We start from the raw sequence: 21,085 nt of genomic DNA, 5'->3' as shown, positions 1-21,085 counted from the left end.
TCAGTTGGCTTTCATTAACCACATGAATTGTGTACTGTGAAGTACTGTGAAGAGCTCTTAAAAAGAGGGAAAACCATGCACACAGTTTTTTTTTTCCTTGAAACGCAAAGACTTAGTCTTTTTATTGGCAGTGGAAAATAAGTTTCAGTATTTTATTGAAAGGAAGCAATAAATAATACTGTGATAAAAATAGTTCATAAGTACTGTACATAATTTCTGTTACAAGATCAGGAAATTTTAAACAGAGATAGAATGACACAATTTTAAAAAAGAAAAAAAAAAAAAGAAACAGGACAGTAACATGATTTGAATTGTGCATAAATGACTAAGTTAACAAAAAAAAGATGAAATGATATCGTGAGGACTAAAGGGGGAGGTGGTTCTTGGGATGTGTTCAGTCCTTCCAACAATATTTGCTTGAAAAGTTCTACAGAACGTGGGTTCCTCAAAAACATTTGCAATAATCCAGGACAATATGGTGGCTTCTTAACAGAAGCTGATGTCACACAAAGTGAGCATAAATAAAAACAAATGAGCAAGAAAAAAACAAACAAAAAAAACGGTAAGGCTCGATAGAAAGTCATGGGATGCAGTTGAAGGTTTAGCTTAGGCCACAGTGGGGTTGGTCCTTCACAGAAAAGCAGTCACATGGCACACGCATAATCTATCCCCACACAATGTTGGTTTGTCATGCGTGTCGTAAGTGAGAAGGCGAGAAGAGGAATGAGGAGTTTCAGCATTCGAGGATGTCCAGAAAGCCTGGTCTACTATGTAATGCCTTTTGCTGGAAATATGCATCCAAAAAGTAGCCCTCGTCATTGCTACCATGTATGGCTTATTAAAGAGTTTTTCAATTTGGTATCACAGGAACAAAGGAAGGAAGAAGAAGAAGAAAAAAAAAATCAGTTCATACAGGCACCCCAGTTCATGCTCCATCATTCAGCCAAGAAAACCGAACAGTCAAAGTGACAAAATGTCAGAGATATGCACCAATTCTGATATTCACATAATACCATTGACCTAAGAGCTGCATTCAGAATAAAATCAACATTGATATGTTTTTTCTTTTTTTAAGAACTACAGGGGGCAACAAAATTAAGTTAAATCACATATCAGTCACTTGAGTTTAAGTTGCATGATTAAAACAAATGGGGGAAGGGGGTGAAGTAAAGTACATCTGGTCAATTACAAGGTAGATTATAAAAAGATTAGATAATGCTTACAGATATAAATATACAAACTTCAGATTTCTGATACATTCAGTTACATCTGAAAAAAGTTAAACATGATGAAGACAAAGGATAAGAAAGGTTTGAGGAAAAATAAATCAGGCAAACAAAGATACAGAACTAAATATATGAAATGTCCCATTGGTTTACATAAATATAATATTCATCAAATCTAAAATATGTCCTCTAGGGTATTGCGGAGATTTTTGATGGTTTTTTTTTTAATACTCCTTAAGAAAATATCTTAGAGTCCTCGTCCATTGAGATTCCAGCCTGAGGATAACCCGTCCTCTTCATCAACATCACCTATAGAGATAATGAGCATAAACTGAGAGGGAGAGAGAGGGGGGGGGAGAAAGACAGAAAGATGCAAAGAGAGATGGACAGAAAAAGAAAGGTGGACACAGAGAAGCATATGCAAATGGAGGGAGAGATAAACAAAATGAAAGAGGATGACCGTGTTAATACCATGAGCGAGAATTAAAGTGAAAGTAAGGCCGAGAGAGAGACAGAGAGAGGGAGGGAGAAAAAGAGAGGTACACAGATTGGTATTACTGCCAAAGCCACTGACATACAAGTACAAAAATTAATAATAATAATTAAGTGTTGTAGTGTTGTGAGGTTATGGACGTCTTTACTTCCTGTGTGATATTATTCATGCTCACACATTCACACAGGTTGAAATTAGACTTTGAAATATAATTATTGCATGCCTGTTCAAAAATCCAGTTCAGTACCAACAAACAGATCACTTCAGGTCTGTCGTGAAAAAATGAAAAATTGTCACCGAAATATTTTCCGTCAGTGTGGTGGATTTATGTGCCTTAATTATCTATTCTGGTGCTCCGAGGTTTACATAAAATGTGTTCCTTTAATGAGCATTACATTGTCGTAAACAAATTTTGAATAACTTTTCTAATTCTATTCTAATAAGAGAAAGACCTAGTTCTGACAAGAGTGAGGGGCAAACGTGTTAAAATCTTCAGGACGTTAGATGGGTGAGAATAACGGTGTGAGAAAACGGCAGATTTCTTCCTTTCTTCAGACTCACCATGCCGACAGTGAGTTGAGGGGCCGTTAGCAGGAGTAGGTCCTGACAGTGGCTGAGTCCAGTCTCTGCACTCCACTCACACTCCCTGTTCCCAGCCAGAAATACATGCAGCACATGCAGTTAGTCAAATTATCAGACGTGTTAGGCACATACACTCATCATCACAGCCAGCAACATCACACAAAAAACCCTCTCACCTTGCAATATATTAGACAGACCTTACAACATGCTCACTCAGGTAAGTATGGTAAATAATAATACTGTCACCATGTCATATAGATACATCTTCTGGGTCAACACTGATACATCTTGTCAGCCTATGCCCTTTACTGCTCCCATTACAGTTGCATACCGTCCATCTGGAGTTTCTTTGGCTGCATGGCAGGGGAAGAAGAACTGCTGTTGGTCACTCTGAAGTTGGCGGGGAGTGTGTCGGCTGACCCTGCGCTCATACCCCGCACGTCTTTGGGCCGGAATTTCTTCCTCCAGGAGGGAGCTCGTCTGAAGTTCTTCTCGTCATCCTGGACGAGGTGGACGAACATGAGGAATGTTATTGTGGACAGCGGATTTTAATTCACAATAATAAAAGAGGAAGTAAGGTACACCAAAGTGGTTTTAAAGGTAAAGTTCATCCTTGTTGACGTGTGGGCTCATTTTGGAAGCTCTCTCTCCTTGTAATTGAACTGTCAACAATTTTTTTTGTTATGTTATTTCACTTTGTTGTTCACATTATGAGGCTCAGTGAGTGAATCAGTTGTTTTTCCTTTAATGAGAAAAGTAATGCAGTATTAACATGATTCTTTGTCATTTAGAAAACCTTGCAATGGCAAGTATCTGGTCTGTGATTTTATTTTAAGTCATCTGACATTAAAAAAATGTTAATTTGTAAATTCACTGTCAACAAATCCATGACTGCTAATGGTACAATAAGTAAAAGTAGTTCTGAACACCTCTGGCTGAAAATTCACAGAATAAATCAACCAACCAAACAACAACCCAATCAATCGATCGATTAATCAGTCAATTAATACATAACTAAGCAAGTGTTTGATCAAAAAGTCCTTAGAGGTAAGGGTTACAATGATCTCATTCATCAGAGAGACTAAATTCAACCTTTAGAGCTACTGAGAGGTCCCTGTAAGAGAAAAGCCACTTAAGCTTTATCAAGGAACAGAAAAACCTGTATCCTATGCATACATGGATCCTAAGTCAATATAAAAATACTTAAAATAAATTCTTTATATAACTTTATTCTTTGTGTGTCCTGGACACATGACAAGTGAATGGTGCAAGATTATAGGGATAAAAAAAGGGTGTCTCTTCAGTCTTGTAGGCGGATGGTGTGGTATATAGTACTGACCTCTTCCATCTTGCGTTCTGTTCCCAGGGCCAGGAGGCTGTTATATTCTCTCTCCAATACTGCTCTTGCCTAGAGAGAGAAAAATGAAAACGACACATGTGCGATCTATGCCTGGAACAGTGTTGGAAACAGCGTTTCTCTGTTTGCTGGACACACACTGATGCCAGCATGAGTTTCTTTATGTTGTACCTGTGTGTTTTGTGTTGGTATCTGCAGCAGTAATGCCAAAGCATTGTGGTCAAATGTTTCATCCAGGCTTATGAGAGCTCCATGGACTCCGCTCTCCTGAAGGTTGTTGGCGTACTCCTTCAGCCCGATGGCCTGCACCCAGTTAATCACCCGCTCGTTGCTCCACACCAGCACGTCTGAAACACAGGGACGTTCAAATATAGTCACAGTCAACTCTGTAGACAGCATAAGACAGAAGAAAAGTTTTGGGTTCTGAACGGCGTAAATGAAGACACGTTATTAATGTTAAATCAGTTTGGTGAATTACCTTTGACTTCTATCTGAGACTCCTCTCGTCTTCTCTCCAGCTCTTTCCTGTCATAGTTCAGTCGCCTTAAACACATCACTCCATACTGGAAACTGTTTCTGTTAAAGCAGGGACAAAACACAAAGAAGCCTAAGCAGTCACACAGCTACACACATACGAAGACACCAGTAAATAGGCCCTGTCATGGTGCTGACCTGTGGAAACTGTCCACCATTTTCAGCTGACCCCGCAGGTCCTTTTTGGTCAGGTGGTCCAGCATGCGTGCATCCACCAGGGACTCCATGAAGTAGCTGCGATACTGTGGCAGACCCAGACTGGGTAGCCATTCGTTTCCAATCCATTCATGGTTCATGTCGCCATACGCCAGGGTCTACACACCGACACACACGGTAACAGCGACAATAAATACAAAGTGTCCTGTTCTGAGCTCTGGCAGAATCAATGGGGTTGTGATATACATAGCAGAAAGAATCAAAATTAACTTAATTACAAGGGGACATTTGTAGGAGGGTGCTTAACTATTCTATGGTTAAAAACTAAGATGATAATTATTAACAGAGATCAAGAAACAGGATTGATATTGTTCCTCATTCGTTTTTCGTTTTGAGAGTTATTTCTTGAGGGATGTAGGACATGGAATTTGGGATGACTACAGATACAGTTTTCCAAAAGTCAAGAGTTTTACCTTATTTCTTCAGCTTCAAAGTACTCTGAACTAAGCTGTATGTTATAGTAAGGGCTCTGGATGACATGAAGTGGTAAAAATACAAATTACATCAAATTTCATTGGGGGGGGGTTAGTCCAATATACAATAGCCTGTTCTCCACAGCTGTTAAATACCATGGGTAGCAGACTTTCTTGAGCCTAGCGTCTTGACATCCATTCTTATTTTTGCAAAGGGAAATTAGTTTTTGTTGCAATGCAAAATCAACATTATCTACACATGACTACTGATACCAAAAATAATGATGATGATTGGCCCTCTGTAATGTGCTGACCAAATGTGGGTCTGCACTCAGATACCGTTGTCATTACATTTAATACTGTTACAATGACAACTCCTTCAGTCCTATCTCACTTATATAAACATGCATTTGCATCTCTTTTTTGTCTTTTCCATCTCTTCTTTGTCATTTCCATCTCTTCTTTCCTTCCAGTGAAGACTGTCGTGTCAATATTTTCTTTCTTTCTTATTTTTTGGGTGGGTCGTGGGTGAGTCGTGGGGGGAAGGGGGGGGGTGTTGTGATTTGTATTATTTTTAGAGACAGAAAGAGACAAAGAGAGTGAGCATGAGAGATGCAAACCTGGGCCCAGCTGCCCTCGTCATCTTCCTGGTGTTAGCAAGGTTAGCGTTAGCGTGTAGGAGAACGAAAGAGTCTCGTTAGTGAGTCAGCAGTTAAAAACTGACAACGTGAAGTGTAGGAAAGCACAGACAAACAGTGTTTAAGACAGACCACAGCATGCAACACAGAAAACTGACACACAGACACAAAGCAAACAAACTATGAACTCTCTCAAAAGACCAACATATATCAACACTTATACTGCTCTATAACCACACAAATATTTACAAGACACCAGGTAAATAAGTGAGTGCTCCTACGGAAAGGAATGAACCACGTCGACCGTCCAGGTAAGTGACTAACCGTGGGAGGTGTAGCTGCCAAGCTCTCCATTTCCTCATGCGTAACCCAAACATTTCCAGTGGACTAATCACATGACCAGTCACGTGAGCACCAGAGCGCAGAATCACATGACCCAAAGTGAGTGACAAGCACAATCCCGCGTGTGAGAAGAGTTGAGTAAAACGAGTGAAGAAGATTGAGGAATAGAGATGGATTAGTCAAAGAGCAATAAATCAAAGCAGAAGAATCTATTATTGTGCAGCAGGCATTCTGAAATTTCCAATAACTGATAATCAGTGTAGTTTGTACTGGTGTGCCTAATGATTGCATAATCGCATGAACTTATGGTGTTAGTGTGAAAGAGAGGGCAAGCATGCTTCATTCAGCAAGAAGAAAAAGAACAAAAGCCATAGCATCCCTTCACTGCTATTTTTCTATAGACCTTTATACTCCCGCAAGCACAGAATAATATGTTTGTTAAATGCATAAATAAACATTATGTTTAAGACAAGCATTGTTTCATTCTATTTGTTCTTCAAAAAACACGTGGATGATAAGAGCAAGTTTCTTCCAACCACTTTGAGGGTTTTTTTTTTTATATTTCAATGTCCATCTTTGACCTTGAAGGCTTATCTCCCACTGTACTGTGCTATATGAGTACTGTGTCATTCTTGGTGTGACAGGGATAAAAAGGGCAGTTGTGTTTATGCTGGGGGTGTGTCCTACTTTTCTGGGCGGAACTGTCTGTCTGTGTGTGTGTTTACGTTGTACCGTTCTGGATGTGGGTGGGGCAGACGGGCTGGTCAGGGACATGATCTCCTGAATGGCCAGTCGGAGTTTGAGACGGTGCAGTGGGTTACTGATGCCAATCTCCCTCTGGATCTCGGTGTCTGACAGCGCAGACATGATGGCACCGCTTTTCACGTTGGCACGGCAGGCAGCCACATACCAGGCCGGCATCCCTACCCACAACTACAACAGGAAAAAAAGGAACGGTTTTAGACACAGAACACGTCCACAGAGAACGAAGTAAAATAAAATATGCACTGAAGATATCATACATCAGGACTGCCAAAGGTGTGGTCTGTGCCAACTTTACATGTGACTCTAGTGCTATGATTGCTTTTAAAGGACAACACATGGAAAGCTGTTTCTTCATCTGATCCACTAGAGGTCACTATCTTTCAGCATACAGATGAACCTCACCTTCATTTAGACAGACCAAATTTACGTAGAAATATCATAGACTGATGACACAAGGTGGTGTTAGACAGCAGAGCACTGTAAAGCTTAACTTTATAGAAAACTAGCTGAATAACTGAATAGAAAGTTAAATAACAGAGAACTGCCTGTTTACTCTATTTGTCGCCTGTCATAACTTTTTAACGAATTTATTGAGATAAGAACACACTTTATCTGATAAAGGATAAAAGTAGCCATATAAGGCAAACAAAATGGACTGTGAATACCTTAAAAGACTATGGGATGCATGCTGATGTACTGTTTAAGGAGGACACCCTAATACTATCTCAAAAAACATAGGTCAGCACTGAGCTGGAGGGTCATTACTTGTCCAAGATTACTACTATATTAACTATAAACTATGATTCACTAACATCACCACGCATACCACAGTCTTTTAAATGAACCAGAACGCATTTCATTTATTTGTTTATTCATTCATTTGTTTTGGCCAGCAACAAAGCACTCGATGTAATTTCGAGATTTAAAGCCAAAAACTGTAACAGGACAGCCATGAATGTGAACAAAAGCAGAAAAGGTTCTTAAAGGGCCCCTGAAAGGCTAGTATGATGGCAGAGAGCCTTGAAAGTTAGAGCTGAAATGAGTTCTGTATGACTGTACTCACCTCTAGCCAAACCACCACGGTCGGCCCGTCCCACTGGGCGAAGGGCAAACCTTGCCTCCGAGCCTCCTCCAACAACTCATGTCTGAAACCACAAATGAAGAGTTAAACCAGAATCCTGTATGCTCACAAGAATAAAAAAATTTAAACAGCACCAACAGGTATGTACCAGCAAGCACACACACATACAAACATACACAACAGTAACCGAATGCTTAACAAGTTTGCACATGAGGTGCTAGAGCCAAATGTTCAGGAGGCTCTTGAGGCAGAAAAGAGATACAAACCAAAACCCCTCACCATACACTTACTCATGCTTACTTAACTCATACCAGGTTCTGTTGGATGACCAAGACATTAACACACAAGGCACAGAGAACAACTTCAATCATGCACCACAGGCAGACAAAACCAGCATATTAAAGAAGCACCTTAGACGACCATGCCAAAGGAAAGAGATATGAGACAGGACAGGGTCTAAAGCCAGAACACCTCCACTCTTCTGGAACAGTTTGACAACAATCTAACAGTCATACCAAAAATGTCGCGCAACCATATACTTAGTCAAAACATTCGCTGACGTGATGACGTTGTCTGACTCATTCTTGGACCACAAATCTAAACTACAGCTCTGCTTGGGAATTTCAGTGGTAGATTAGAAGATATAGAAGATGGACTACAGAAAGAAATATTCCTAAGGAGGACAGCGATAGCATATCATTCAACGGTGTTATCAAATTATATGCACTCACATTTTTACGGATGTTTTCTAAACCCTTATCTGTTCGTGGACATCAAAAATCAGACAGACTTCCCACACCCTACAGACAGACTTGTTTCTTGGTGCTGCAGCGTACACTTTAATGTTCATGACTGACTACGCTGCAGTTACCACCAAACAGTTCAGCTTGAAGCCACTAGGCGGTCTCACACATCAATTCTGTCATGCTAATGGGACTGGAATGTTTCTAATGTCAGATTATCATGTTATTTCTCTATTATCCACAGTCTAACCCTGGCTTGGCCACCGTGGCACTATTTTCTACCTGTTCCCCTGTTCTAATACAGACAGCCCACATCTAGGTCAGGTACATCTTGCACAAACACACCCATATAAACACGCACACACACCAGACTCAGGTGTTTGCAATGGTCTCTCTCTCTCTCTCTATCTCTGCTCTGTTAATTGTTTCCTACATACAGCACATTTCAGTGGTCCTGTCTGCATGGTTTATCTTATAGTGACGTACCATTCCAACCACAGAACTGACAAGACAAGTTTGCTTCTCATTTGATTCTTTAGTGTTTTGGCATCTTATCTGTACAATACCTTAAAATCTGATCATGAGCAGTTGTCTAGAAAATCCCTGTGCTTTACTCTTTTTGGCATAATATTAAACCTTTGGTATCGCAAAAGAATCAGTGTTTACTATCCAAGTTTGATCTCACCCAGCAGGTACATTTTTCTTATATTAAAATGAAAACCATCATTAAATTCAAAATAACATTTCAAATCATTGTCACTGGACAAAACGTCTGTTTTTAAAGTCGGGTTTGTTTAAGGCACATTCTTGTTAGTTTGAGGGGAAAAACAGTCAGGCATTTGGAAAGGCCTTGTGAGATGTGCAAGAGACATTCCATGCCAACCACGCTCCGTAGCAGGCGAAAGTCATCAGCAAAAGAGGCACAAAGCAAAAGCAAAATGATGCCACTTACCCTGTTTTTGGACTATAAATGATGTGAACAAAGAACGGAACAAGAAAAGGAAAATCAACAATCAGCAAACTAAAATGTGACTTAAAGCAAATCAAAAGGTGCATGAATTTGACTGAAATAAATACTGATTTCTAACAGGCCCATTATTCTGCGGAAAACAAATTCTACTGTGCTACAATCTCACAAGCCAAAAACGTGATGAGATTTTCCAAAATCAAATTAAACTAGTTTAACTGAAACAGAAAAACCATCAAAACAAAAGTGAGGGTCTAGAAAACAGCAGACGAACTAAAAACAACAAATGAAATGTATACTAGCCAAAGACAATCAACAGAGTTGGCTAAAGATGGTCCTGACTGGTCATTGCATGATCATGATGGTTCAACCCAGTGAAAGGTTAATGCACTCGGGTCCTTTTGTAATTGGCTGTAGGAACAGGATGCAACTTTGCCCACTCTGTCAAAACGCACTGAGCCTCGTGATGGATTAAAGCTAACGGATGATGCAGTGAGGAGCACCGATCAAGGCTTGGTGGCAATGTGATGATCCGGTAACTGCTATGAAAAAGCTTGCGCAAATGAGCGGGTGAGCAGGAAAGGATCTCTATTGATATCGCTTTCGCATTTGTGGTGTTATCCCTAATACGTGTAGTGCTTAGATCTGTTGTTACAGTATTTCTGAATCAAAAGAGCTCCGATAAAGAAGCGTCTGTATTTAGATGATGAACCTCCGGGACTAGGCAGGTTGTAAAACACACTTTGTGTGGTTCAGACAGCTGTTAGTCTCCACTGATGTGGTTTCAGTAGACAATCTCGGCAGAAACCTGCAGCAGGAAGTGGTGCACCTACTTCTTTTGTAATTTCCTGTTCTTCTCCACAGGGCCACCCAGTTTACTGAGAGTTAGCGCATCCTGAGGGCTGTCTCCTTCAGGAGTACCTGCTGTATAAAGAACAAAATTTAGCCTCCACCAGGGGTCAACAACAACAAAAAAATCCTTCTTTTACATTTCATTAACAATATTGCATTTCCTAAAATGTGAACTGGTAAAACTGTCTAAATACCTGCAATGCACATTAGTGAACTTGAGCTTAACATTACGGCTGACTAAAACTAAATAAGGCAGAGACTGGTAAATCTTTCAAGTGATATCCGCATGCAGTTACTCAAACACTTGTGCTTGTTTGCATTAATTAGGGATTAAGGAGGATTATGCCATTAAAGCAGAGCAGAGACCTTGGCTGGAGGAATCTTTGCCTGAAGGGTTTGGCCGGCCCTTCTCTTTCTTGCCAAAGAGACGGCCAATGGAAGACTTGATGCTCTTCTTCTTGGCTGCTTTGTTAAGGGAGTCCTGACTGCTGTTGCTGCTGCTTGGGTTACTGCCTTGACCATCCTGCAGCCCGGCAATACTGAAGACGCGAAAAGACGAGCGAAAGGAAACAAAACAGAAAGAAAGGTCTGACTGTGGACCAGGCTTTAAACTCGAACGGTATAAAAAAAGAAAAGCATAAACAAAAAAGAAAAGTCACACGAAGATTAAGCCGATGTGTGGCAGTTGTATTTAACAGGCTCACAAAAGTACGATTCAATACATGAAACTACAAGCATGTCATCTGTGACGCGTCTAAAGGCTTACTTCCTGATATCTCGGATGTCCTCGTGACTGGCGGCATGGATCGCTCCTTTGTTGAGACGCATGGACCGTGGGGTAGAGGGTGGTGAGGTCTCACATTTTATGGTTGCTTTGTCATCTTGCGCAGTCTAAACACAGATAAGAGTTTTAATTAAATGCGTGCTGAGGCAGAGTCAGCAGCATTAGGCCTGTTGGCAATACAGCCACAGATACAAATCAGCATACGTGGATCAGGACTACAAGAATGTACTGTACACTACAGCACAAAAGACGGGCTGCAGAGGTGTTCTCTCACTGAAGTTCTTACTAAGCGGCAATAAACTACATCCCAGACAGAGACACAGTGTGCACTGCTGAGGAAGCTTCTGGGTAAAACTTAATGGGGTAGCTGCTGGATTACTTTTCTGGCACAGTACGAATGGCAAAAGAGCTGAAAAGTAAACTGTTTTTTTAATGTCAACACTGACTCTCTATGACGACAAACTCAATAAACACAAAAAAACCACACATGGCAATACAGACGTGACAGAAACACACAGCTAGTTTTGACTCGACAATGCTAAAATTTAGAAAGATTTACTGCAAAAAAAATTCATTCACAACCCTGAAGTTCTAAACTACTTTATAAGGTACATGCTGCACCTAGAGGGGAAAAAAAAAGAAAAAAAAAAAAAGAAGAGAGATTTTAAAAAGTCATAAAGTGTATTGCTTTCCCTGAAACGCGATTCTAAAAATATGACTAGCGGAGGAGGGAAGCGGCTAAATTTGGAGATTTGAGTGAGATTGTGGGGGTGCGCTGGGAGGGGAAGAGCATATGGGCCAGAGCCCAGAAGCGTTCCATCCAGATTACCTTCCTACGATGCTTCCGTAAGTCGCTAGGCTGTTGGAAGCGTAAGCAGCAAAAGAGAAGGGGGGGAAAAAAAGAGGGAGAGTTAGTGCCATACTGACAAGCTGAGAATGGACAGAGCAAACTTGCAGGAGAAAAAAAGGTAAGAGGATATTACAGAGAAACACACAGTGTTATTCTTCGCAGGATGGAATAGTAAATACTCACACTCTGTATCACACACAATTTATGGAGAGAACATACTTATCAAGACCACACACACACACACACACACAGACAGAAAGACAGACAGACAGACAGACAGACAGACAGACACTCTCACACACACACACACACACTCCACCTGATAGTCAGATAGGTCAGTGAGTCATGCTAAGGATGGAGAGATGAGCTGAAAATAGGCCACAAACACATCAGATAGGAGGCTAAAAGGAGCTTATCCTTGGGGCAAGCTCTCTCCACTCTGAGGTTGCATATTTCAACATAGTACTATTGCATCAATACAGCGGGATGGAGGGTGTGTGTGTATGTATGTATGTATGTATGTATGTATGTTTGTTTACGAGACTAAAACATACCAGGACAAAAGTTTTCAGTCAGTGTTTGTTTGCTCCTGGTCTGCATGCCTTTTCCTGCTGGCATCTCTAAAGTAAACAGTTATTTGGAGTGGCACATTTTGTCTTGAGACCTAATCGCACATTTCCTCTTTGATCCATAAAATAACAACTCACAGGCAGGAAAAGAGATTACTAAACTCAGGAGAAACGAGGGGGTGGGGGACAGATTTTCTAAAGTCACTGTAAAACTACATGGCTGAACTCTGCACTGGTAGCACAGCACAGCTTAGCTTGGAGAAATATGTATGAATAAAATACCCTGCTGAGCCATACAGTACGTTAAGTTACCGCACCGGGCTTCACCACATGCAGTTTTACAATCACCACAGAATAGTGACATGCCACTAAGGAGGAGATTAGTCCTGGTACCTACAATTTGCAGTAGTGACAAAATGAATGAAACGATGAACGAATGAATGAATTATTGAATGAATGAGTGAGTGAGTGAAGTAACTATGGAATGGAACGTGATGGAATACAACCTCAGAGTGAAAGGCCAGCCCATGTGGTATCGGCTCAGGGTGGAAGGTGTACCTGAATAAAGCTATACATGGAGGTGGAGCTAGTGGTGGGGTATGGTAGGTAAGCTACTGTCTGATGAGAGAGGGAGCTCTGGATGACATAGGGGTCATAACAGTAGTGCTGGGACACATAGACACATTAGCCTGTTACTACAAACAACATACTTCAACTAAAACAAAACAAAACAAAAAGTCAATGACACATAAAAACAGTCCATAAAACACAACAGGAAGCGTGACAGATGTCACGTGGAGAGGGACCTCACCAGGGTCATGACACCCATGCGGTCCACCTCTCGGTTAGGGCTGCGGGGGGCACGACGGGGTGTAGAGTGCCCTGACCCTGGCGGGGAGGAGCCGCCGTGAGAGGAGCTGTGGAAAGAGGGTGGGATGGAGCCCACCGAGAGGTAACGTCCACCAAGACCATCTCCACTGCCCACTCTGCTCTCAATCTCCTCCGCTCTCAATGCGGTGCTCTCCTTCTCCTCCTGAATCATCCTGCAGAACGAAAAACACGACTGATGCTTCAAAACAAGTCTCACGCATGTGAAATTACATACTGATTTCCTTAGACAACCCTGATGTTAAACTACACCAAGTAATTGAAGTTTAAAACCAATACTAAACAACAGGCTTGTAACTATACATACATACACACACACACACACTCAACCAAACACAGGATGGTTGTAAGTGGTACCTGATTTCATTATTGATGGCATCAAGTTGTTCCTGGAGCATGAGGGCGAGGGTTTGTGCATCAGCCTGTCCAGCAGGGGACAGCAGGTCCACTGAGCTGAAGATGGTCTCGCGGTCATCCTCCATGTCGGACATATCGACATCACTCTCGAATGCCTGAGTAACGCTTGCCAGAACATTAGCCTGCTGAACACGCTCCCACTCCTGCTCGTTCAGGGTTTGTACCTGTGGAGACAGACAAAGAGACAGAGACAGATAGTGTGTGTGTGTGAGAGAGAGAGAGAGCTCTGAAGATCACGACACTGAAGTGACTCAACCGGCTCACTGTGATAGGACCTTTGCCATGTAAAACCTACTATAATTCTGAACTATCATCTTCATCATCATCACGTGACTTACATGTCTCTGAAGTCCATAACGGAAGCAGAGAGACAGAAGGAGGAAGAAAGAGAGAAAAGTGGTGAATTCTAAATGAAGAACGGGCAATGAGATGCGCAACTTCATGAAAACAAGCGTAACTGCAGGAATCTACTAAATGTTTCATGTCCTGTCTCATCATAAATTCTTGAACCTAGATGTGGATTTTTTTTCCCAAAAGGTAAACGTGGCAAAGACATACTGACAATTGGTCTGTGTGCCACCCTCCAAGGTTTATTGAGATGAGAGAGGCTGAACTGCTCACCTTGGAGGGTTCGTCCCGTAGTGCGGCGACCCGACCCTTCTGGGGTCGTCTCAGCACCAAAGCCCCACTGTAGTGATCAGAGTGGCTGTCCATCATGGAGGACGCAGACACTGGGTACCTGAAATCCGGCGTGCTGCCCATGTGAGACCGCCTGCAACACAGCAAGACCCGGTCAGTGCGTGTGGAAGAGAATATCAAGTCTGCATTTGGACAAAACATTGAAACTCCAGGTTACCCCTGATGAAGCATTGAGTTGCTCCGGCTCCGCCCCTGCTCGTTCTCCGCCCTCATCGTCTCGATCTGGATGAGAAGTTGCTCCTGAGAGGAAGCAGACAAAGAGAGGGTTGTTCACAATACAACAAACAAAAAACAAAGAAACAGCAACTAAAAAAAAAACAACAACAGCAACAACACAAAAACAATTGCCACCCTTTCTCAGATGTCTCAACAAATATTTGGCCCTGTCGGAAACAAAAGTGAAATCACTACCTTTTCATGATGAGCCTCTTCAATCAGTTTTTTCGTGTGCTCCAGTTCTCGGATTAGGGCATTCTGATCAGAAGAGAAAACAAAACCACATACGTGAGGGGAGGCAGAAAGCACTGGTGTAAAGCTGGTAAAACCCCTGGGCCCCTGAAATATGTCGGAAGAACTTAAGCAACGAGTTCTGCGCATACAGCAGAGCTCCTTCAGTACCTTGTCCTCCAGGGCAGACATTCTCTCCTTTAGGTGGAGCTGAAGCCTTTCGTTGGATTCAGACAGTAGTTTGTCCACTGTCTCTGACAGGCGTTTGTTGTGTTCCTCATTCATCTTTTCTCTCTGGCGAGCCTGCAATTATTACAATCATATCATGACGCTACCTGATTAGAGACTGATATTGAGATAAAATACCTCTGTTAACACGCTGAGAAACTAAACAGGTTACGGATTTAAGAATTTTAAGGGCACAACAAGGGTTGTAAATGCTAATGTTGCGTCTATAGAGACAAAAGATAAGTGATTGACGGGTTACTGCACTTTGCCCTCTCACCCTGAGAAGTTCCTGGTTCTTTTCCTCCAGCTGAGCTTCCATCTGTCTCAGACGCTCCTCCACGTTACCATGGCGTTCCTCTGCCTGAAGGGCAGAAAAGTCAATTTTTGGTTCTGTTAAACTGTCTAAAAACACAAGTCGTTTCCTGAGAATAACAAATAAAAGCCAAAAAAAAAAAAAAGAGCACAGTCACAGATACAACAAACCCAGCACTCACAACTGAAACATCCACAAACGTGTCTAAAGCCCGACAGGACAAGCATCATGCGTCAGGAAGCAGCGCAAAGCCAAGCCGATTCGCTCAAAACAAAACGACTGAAACAAAGACGGGTCTGGAGGACGGTTTCGGTTAGTCACCCGAGGACACACACACACACACGTACACGACGCTCGCAGAATTGTGAAAAGTAAGAGTTTTCTTTCAATGAATTTTAAATAACTGCAAAGAAACCTCAGATGGCTGTGGACGGCCCCATGCCATAATCCAAAAACAAACAAAAAAAAGGCAGAGATGAAGGCGTAAAGCCTTCCAGTGCTGGTATTCTAGGGGACATCTCCAGCTGTTGTTATTTCTGTTTACTGATGCGCTTCTAATGTGTCTATATGTTCTGTGTCGTACCTCAAATTGCCTCTTGGAGGACATCGAAGTTTTCTAAGTCTAAGTTTAAGGCTCTCACATCCGGTTCTGATTAAGTGGCACAGTCTAGGGATGAGTAAAAACTGAACTGATCCAATACCTGATACGAACACCAGTCAATTTACTTCTTTAGTAAAAATGTTCAAAGGGAAGCTACGCAAATCCTGTCAGAGAGCAAACCTCCATTAACGGTAGAGGAGCCCCATCCCGAGGTCACGTCTAAGGACATATCTGTTTCGTATAAGCCCAGGGCAGGTCTCCCTGAAGCTCTGTGGAAATGAGACGTTCCTGTTTTGGTTAGACCACATACTCTCATGAGCAGAAGACAGATGGGGCCAGGCAAGTGGTAAGAGACACAAATAAAAGGATGTGGAGAGGCAGGCAAAAGGCAGGCATGGGATTACTGGGCTGTGGGAAGCATGGTGTACCTTCCTCTGCGCTTTAGCATCCTTAGAGTCCTTAGAGTCGCTGCACACAGAGCGCTCAGGCTAGAGACAACCAGGCCAGCAGGGACAGAGGGGAAAGGGAGGTTAGAGAACCAGGAGGAGAGGAAAGAAAGGGAGAATAGAGAGTGAGTGAGTGCAGAAAGAGGGACTTCGGTGTAGCTACGAATAGAGAGGGGGTCAGGAAGGAGATACAGTACTAGAAGTCATGTACACAGACAGTAAGAGAAAATTCAGTGCAGGGAAAGACAAACGTCCGACATGGAGATTAAAACTGTTTCGTAATGCTATAGGACACAGAGACCGGAGGGTGGCGTAAACAATAAGGCAATCAAAGAAAAAAGGGTAGTCTTTTGGTTTCATTTCTTTAAATCCAGAAGTGAAAAAAGACCACTGGAGAAAACGAGAGCTACAAAACTTTCCTTAAACAAATGAGGAGGGATGGTAATAATACTAGCAAAAGAGGAGAGGAGAAAGGGATAAGGAAGAGAAAGACTTCACTGAGCTGGGTGTGATTGGAGATATGTTAACACATTCACTGCATTGGGCTGGACTTGGATTAGTGGTGTAGCTGGCTTCACTGAAAACCAAATGTCCTAGAAGCCTGTTATTGCTTAACGTTCATAACCACTGAAAGGCTGACAATAGCCAACGAGGAAATGACTCATCATTATCAGAAGACAGATGGCTTGAGTGGTTTTGGTTTGGAGGGAAAAAAAAAACAATACTTTGTCAATGCACAGGTTTTGTAGCAAGTAATATATACTACACTAGACACAAATGAGCACTGTCAGGGGGAAGACAGCTAAAAGAATAAATACACACACAAGGCCGGCAGGCTAAAAGGGGTTTCTGTTGTGTAATGGCAACTGAACAGAAGACGCCCGTGCCAAAAGCTGAAACAGCAGTCTCAGCCTCGCCAACAAACTCATGGCATTAATAAGTTTCACCACTCACCACGTAGCAAGATTAATATCTTACACGAATCTGTTTTTATTGCCGTATTTTATGAAGTGCTCTGGTAAAAGTTGCACATCTGAGCCAGATATATTCAAGAGTGTCACAGACTCAAGCGTTCTCGTAAGCAATAAGATTTCATTTCTCAGAAACGATACGAATGAAAGGATGCAGGTGAGGTATATTCATGGTATGCTTACGGGTGACTACCACGACAATAGCCTTAAAAATGTCAACAGACGGGAAACCCTTTCATCATCATCATCAGAGCAAAGCCAAGCTGCTTCTTTTCTGTGAGGACACAAAGCGGCACCAAAGGTGAACAGTGCTACACAGAACGTGTCAGACAAAAGTCTAATAAGTTGATGATTTCTTCACATGTTTTTCCTGTGATACCACATAAACAGAACAACACATCTGCACATTCATAAAAAGAGGAGGAAAAGTGAGGAGTAGTCATTGTGTGATAACAAAAGCTTACGGATGACCACCCCTGTTGAAAAAAAAAAAAAAAAAGAATGTGACAAAATGTGGGTGGGACTAACCTTTGTGAGTGCTGCCACTCTTTGAGCTAGCTCTGCCTCCACCTCCGGGAGCGTCTCAGCTTTTCGGATGGTCTGCTGGAGCTTCTGTTCGGCCAGCTCCAACCTCTCCTGCAACTGTCTATTCTTCTCCTCCGTCTGTCAGTGAAATCAATAAGCACATCAGTCAACCAGCAAACACAGTAAACACATTCATTTACTATTGTAATCAAAAACTTGATCCAACAACACCTATGTAAACCAAGTGACAAAGACAGTTCATTCAACAACAGCTTTTCCTTGCATGACAAAAACAGACGGTACATCAGTCAACACATGAGGTAGATAATGAAGTCTTTAAATCCCAAGAATGTACCTTCACAAAGCTGTCAAGTGTACTCAGAGAGATTAATAAGTCTAAAAGTGTCACTAATGCAATGTTCACACAGATCTTCAGATAGCTAAGCAAAGAGAGTACTACCCACAGTTATCAAAGCAGCAATGTCCAAAGACTATAGTTTCCACTGTTTTATATGGGCCCCAGGGAAGATGTTACATTTCTACATTTCTCATGCGTGGTAGTGTACACAAAGGCAGCCTCTTTTAAGGCATCTCAGCTTGAGGGGAAAAAGAGATGAAGAGAGATTAAAAGAAAAAACAAGCCCACAAAGCCTCCACATCAGATTTGGCGACGGGGCACGACGAGGAATAGGATGTGCATGTGTTACATACAGCAAAGGGAAAAAAGAGAGAGAGAGAGAGAGAGAGAGAGAGAGAGAGAGAGAAAAGAACGGGACAGAAGAGAAAAAATGTTGCAGATACGGTAAATACCGAGCTGGTGTCCCTGTCCCTGACTCTTAGAGCATCTGCACAAAGCATCATGTCTAGGAGGCGTGTACTCAGTGCCCGCTGTGCTGAGTGGCCCGTGAATGGTGCCAGAACGCTGCGGGCTCTTCCGTCTGTCCAGTGGAGTGCTTGTCACAAAAGAAACCCCGAGCCAGCAGAAAGAAATTCAGGGACAAAGCCACAGGGAGGGGAAGAGAAAAAGGGGGCACCCTCCAATGACACCGTACAGATGTCCTACAATTCACAAAATGGACCGACATTATCCACTAAGGGAAGAGACCGACTTCCTTGACTACTGCTGGGAATATAAAATGGAAGAGAACACCGAGATGTCACAGCGGAGGCGACGGAAACGTGCACTGGAGAGGAGCAAAACATTTCGTGGTCACGAACACAAGCTTTGACTCCTAATGCACTGGTGGCTTTATTAAGATGAGAGAAGACGCACCATCATTTCCTGGACTGTATTTACACCCCTGTACAAAACGTAACAACATATCTGATCCTAAACTGTATCAGGAACCTGGTGTGTGAATACGAAAACAGGAGGATCACACATGGGACAAATTAAACTACAGAGGGATGTGATACCAAGCAAACCTCTTTGGAGTCTGCTTCAACAAGTTCCACTAATGTTCTCCCCTAATACTACGTAGAGGGAAGAACTGCAGAGTTTCTCACCTGGCGGTACAGGGACTCCTTATTTGCAATCTCAGTCTCCAGTTTGTCGTTGAGGTCGTGGACAGAGGTGGCTTCTCGTTGCGCTGCTAGATAACGTTTCTCTAATGTGGTGATCCTCTCCTCCATATCCTCCTTTTGAGCAATAGACTGAAGCATAAAATAGCATATTCTTAAAAGGAGGCCAAAATCATATAATGTGTAAGCACCATTATTAACTGCAGTTCACTCTGTATGAACCAAATACGGTTCACAAAGCCTAACATACACAAAAAGTCATGAAAGTGGGTGCTGGAAACCTGAGCATCACAAACACACCACAGATAGATAAGATTCATGTTCTGAGGGACTCCATCGTGCCTTGGCGGTACGTGCATGCGTGTTCCTTACCTCCCGGATATCTCTTTGAAGGCGTGTGTTCATGTCCTCTGATTTGATGAGGTCTTTTCGGGCAGTGTCCAGGTCTTCTTCAAGCTCGGCCACTCTGTTGCTAAGAGAGACAATGCGCTCCTTCATCTGCACCAGCTCCTTACTCTGTCTGTCAATCACATCCTGCAGCTCCACCACCTTCCCACAGTCCTCCTCCACGCCCAGCGAGTCATCAGAGGACCGCTAGGGCGAAGAAAAAAAAGAGAAGGTAAGCTCATTGGAAAAAAAGAAAAAAGAAAAAAACACAGATAAATCCGCAGAAATCAGTTGCTTTATACACCTTAAAAAATATCCGGATGCACACTTGTGGACACACCTTAGCCGTGAGGTTAAGCTCGGAGAAAAATCACACCATTAAATGGCTTTTAAATAACAGCCTTTAACAGAATATGAACAGTGCTTCCTTTATTCAAAGTGCCACCTTCAATTTAATTTGGCTCAAACCAGAATGATGAAATTAAAGCTATCAACGGCAGAGAGTTCACCACAATCCTGAATTCTATTTGGCTAACTTTATAGAGAGTATGAGATCTCAAATCACTACCAAGATACATAACTGAAGCACTAAGAAACACAAAGCTGACCAGACTTATGCCTTAACCTTATGCCTTACCACTGGAGGGCATCATTAAGTGCAGACAGCTTAAAAAATGGTCAACAAAAGGAATCTCTTCGCCTATCCTAGAGGTAACATGGAGCTAGGTTATAAAATCTGATTACACTGCAGAGTAATCCCCCCCCCACCCCAGTGAGGAGCACTTCACATATCACACCACAGCCAGACTTAACCCCCCACATTCAGGCTAATCAAATCAGGTCTGAGTGCCCATTTACACGGTCATATGACTCACATTACAGGACCTGATATAGCAGGCTTCACATCCTCAAAGCACTTACATGTCCATTTCAGGAAAATGTCCTAATATCACACAGGCAGACAACATAATGAAAGCCTGTCTCTATTATGGTACAGTAGCCCGGAAAAGTTTCTTGAGTGACCATACGAGACACACATTCCTCTAAAAATGGGGGAGCCAATATGGAGCATAAACTATGAATGAAAGTGCCTACGAGAGAGTGTAGATGTCAGACAGATAGGGGAGCAATCACTAACATAATAAAATTACAATATCTTGGTTTACCTAGTAACCATCTTAATTGCAGTCTGTGTTTTTCCTACCCAAAGTCTCATTCTGTTTTTAACAC

The 21,085-nt window shown here is 42.3% G+C and overlaps 1 protein-coding gene across 1 annotated transcript in view; it reads right to left on the bottom strand.

Moving 5' to 3' along the window:
• Positions 1 to 210: 210 nt before the first annotated feature.
• Positions 211 to 21,085, bottom strand: part of ppfia1 (PTPRF interacting protein alpha 1) — a 38,882-nt gene continuing 18,007 nt past the window's right edge. Inside the window, exons 7-31 of the mRNA XM_030766154.1 lie at positions 19,841 to 20,062; positions 19,454 to 19,600; positions 17,951 to 18,085; positions 15,369 to 15,452; positions 15,035 to 15,166; positions 14,828 to 14,890; positions 14,574 to 14,656; positions 14,339 to 14,489; positions 13,658 to 13,881; positions 13,224 to 13,455; positions 11,799 to 11,852; positions 10,976 to 11,100; positions 10,576 to 10,748; positions 10,191 to 10,281; positions 9,343 to 9,354; positions 7,630 to 7,711; positions 6,534 to 6,734; positions 5,784 to 5,846; positions 5,442 to 5,468; positions 4,331 to 4,506; positions 4,137 to 4,234; positions 3,830 to 4,005; positions 3,641 to 3,709; positions 2,633 to 2,801; positions 211 to 1,535 (exon numbers count right to left, since the gene is read on the bottom strand). Of these exons, the coding sequence (XP_030622014.1) occupies positions 1,474 to 1,535; positions 2,633 to 2,801; positions 3,641 to 3,709; positions 3,830 to 4,005; positions 4,137 to 4,234; positions 4,331 to 4,506; positions 5,442 to 5,468; positions 5,784 to 5,846; positions 6,534 to 6,734; positions 7,630 to 7,711; positions 9,343 to 9,354; positions 10,191 to 10,281; positions 10,576 to 10,748; positions 10,976 to 11,100; positions 11,799 to 11,852; positions 13,224 to 13,455; positions 13,658 to 13,881; positions 14,339 to 14,489; positions 14,574 to 14,656; positions 14,828 to 14,890; positions 15,035 to 15,166; positions 15,369 to 15,452; positions 17,951 to 18,085; positions 19,454 to 19,600; positions 19,841 to 20,062 (3,051 nt within the window). The 3' untranslated portion in view covers positions 211 to 1,473. The remainder of the gene's footprint in view (positions 1,536 to 2,632; positions 2,802 to 3,640; positions 3,710 to 3,829; positions 4,006 to 4,136; positions 4,235 to 4,330; positions 4,507 to 5,441; positions 5,469 to 5,783; positions 5,847 to 6,533; positions 6,735 to 7,629; positions 7,712 to 9,342; positions 9,355 to 10,190; positions 10,282 to 10,575; positions 10,749 to 10,975; positions 11,101 to 11,798; positions 11,853 to 13,223; positions 13,456 to 13,657; positions 13,882 to 14,338; positions 14,490 to 14,573; positions 14,657 to 14,827; positions 14,891 to 15,034; positions 15,167 to 15,368; positions 15,453 to 17,950; positions 18,086 to 19,453; positions 19,601 to 19,840; positions 20,063 to 21,085) is intronic.

The sequence above is a fragment of the Chanos chanos genome, chromosome 2, assembly GCF_902362185.1.
Source record: "Chanos chanos chromosome 2, fChaCha1.1, whole genome shotgun sequence".
Classification (NCBI taxonomy): domain Eukaryota; kingdom Metazoa; phylum Chordata; class Actinopteri; order Gonorynchiformes; family Chanidae; genus Chanos; species Chanos chanos.
This window is presented reverse-complemented; position numbering and strand designations above follow the sequence as displayed.